Source organism: Bos mutus, unplaced genomic scaffold (genome assembly GCF_027580195.1).
Source record: "Bos mutus isolate GX-2022 unplaced genomic scaffold, NWIPB_WYAK_1.1 CTG232, whole genome shotgun sequence".
Taxonomy (NCBI): Eukaryota; Metazoa; Chordata; class Mammalia; order Artiodactyla; family Bovidae; genus Bos; species Bos mutus.
In genome coordinates, this window is record NW_027219741.1 from 338,818 (window position 1) to 340,678 (window position 1,861).

General features: G+C 39.0%; 1 protein-coding gene across 1 annotated transcript; it reads left to right on the forward strand.

The window, feature by feature from the left end:
• The first annotated feature begins 563 nt into the window (after positions 1-563).
• Positions 564-1,491, forward strand: LOC102266001 (olfactory receptor 4C46-like). Its single transcript, XM_014479131.1, is given in 2 exon segments — positions 564-1,276; positions 1,278-1,491. Coding segments are annotated over 2 exon segments (927 nt in total).
• Positions 1,492-1,861: the final 370 nt, after the last annotated feature.

Below are 1,861 nucleotides of genomic sequence, written 5' to 3' on the forward strand. Positions count from 1 at the left end.
CTGTTGCCAAGGGTTCTTTTCTCTGGCTTCTATCTCCAAACTGAACCTCAAGCCATTTCATTTAAGACATACCAACACCTTTACTAGAGTTATGCCCAAGAATCCCTCTTTTTGAATCCCTCTCTATCTTACACTCATATTCTCAATTACCTGTGCTGGCTTCCCATTTCCTAACAGTAAAAGTGAAATTCCTTAGCTTTGAATTCACAGGCTTTGCATGTGTTTTCTATCCCTCTTTTCAGTCTTTGTTGACACTGTACATGAAATCTACTAAATCACATTAGGTTGTGAGCTATCTCACATGGCCTAGAGATCATCTCCTGCTTCTGTCTGCATATGGTTTTGCATGTCTATATATTAAAAATCACCTTCACCCAGGAGAGAATTTGAATAATCTTCAAAATATCAGAACTTTTTTTTTCCTATCTTAAAAAAACATTATTCAAATTCAGAACTCAATAGAATCTGGGCATTTATTATTTCTTATGTTGACACTCTTAATTCAAGGTTGAGCTAATAAATTATGACTTTTTTTCAGGTAACACAATAATAACATAAGATACATGGCTAATGCAAACAACATGATGGAATTTATTCTACTGGGACTCTCACAGAATCCAAAGATGCAGAAAATTATATTTGTTGTCTTTTTGGTTGTCTACATCGTCTCTATGGTAGGAAACGTGCTCACAGTGGTCACCATTATCGCCAGCCCATTACTGGGGTACCCCATGTACTATTTCCTGGCTCATCTCTCATTCATTGATGCCTGCTATTCCTGTGTCAATACCCCTAAAGTGATTATAGATTCCTTCTATGAAAAGAAAACCAGCCCTTTCAACGAATGCATGACCCAAGTCTTTGGGGAACATATATTTGCAGGTGCTGATGTCATCCTGCTCATTGTGATGGCCTATGACCACTATGTGGCCATCTGTAAGTCCTTGCACTATATGACCATCATGAATCAGCAGCTGTGTGGACTTCCAGTGGGAGTGGCATGGGTGGGGGGCTTTATTCATTCAACCATACAGATCCTCTTCATCATCAGTTTACCCTTCTGTGGCCCTAACTTCATAGACCACTTTATGTGTGATCTGAACCCTTTGCTCAATCTTGCCTGCACTGACACTCACATCCTAGGAGTCTTTGTTCCTGCCAACACTGGTTTAATCTGCCTTTCAAACTTTCTCCTCTTGATCGGCTCCTATGTGATCATTCTGCGCTCCCTAAGGGCCCATAGCTTAGAGGCTAGACATAAGGCCCTCTCCACCTGTCTCCCACATCTCAGCAGTTATCCTGTTCCTTGCACCCTGCTTATTTGTGTACCTGAGACCAACAGTTACCTTACCTGTTGATAAAGCAGTTTCTGTATTCTACACTATGTTAACTCCCATGTTAAATCCTTTAATCTATACTTTGAGAAATGACCAGATGAAAAATGCCATTAGTAAACTGTGTAGTAGGAAAGTGGTTTCAGGTGATGCATAAAATGTGCCTGGAACCCAGCATTCATTCAACTTATGTAAAATCCAAAGGACATTATTGATGACCTCAGCCAAGAATACCTGAGATAAAAATAAAACTGCAAATGATCGATTCTACAAGGAGAGGAAAAGAAATGGAGGCATCAAAAGAGAGGAAGAACATAGACTTGGGCTACTCTTTGCATATTTGAAAAGCTCTGCCAAATTATAGTCTAGTTTTACTGGCTCCATCATTGTATAAGGATTCATAAGCTTTCATCATAATAAAACAAAATAAAATAAATGTTAAGATACAGTGATACTCAGCAGTAAGCTTTTTAACAATACAGAAAGGTAGGCACTACTATCATCCCCATTTTGCATGTCAGAAAACA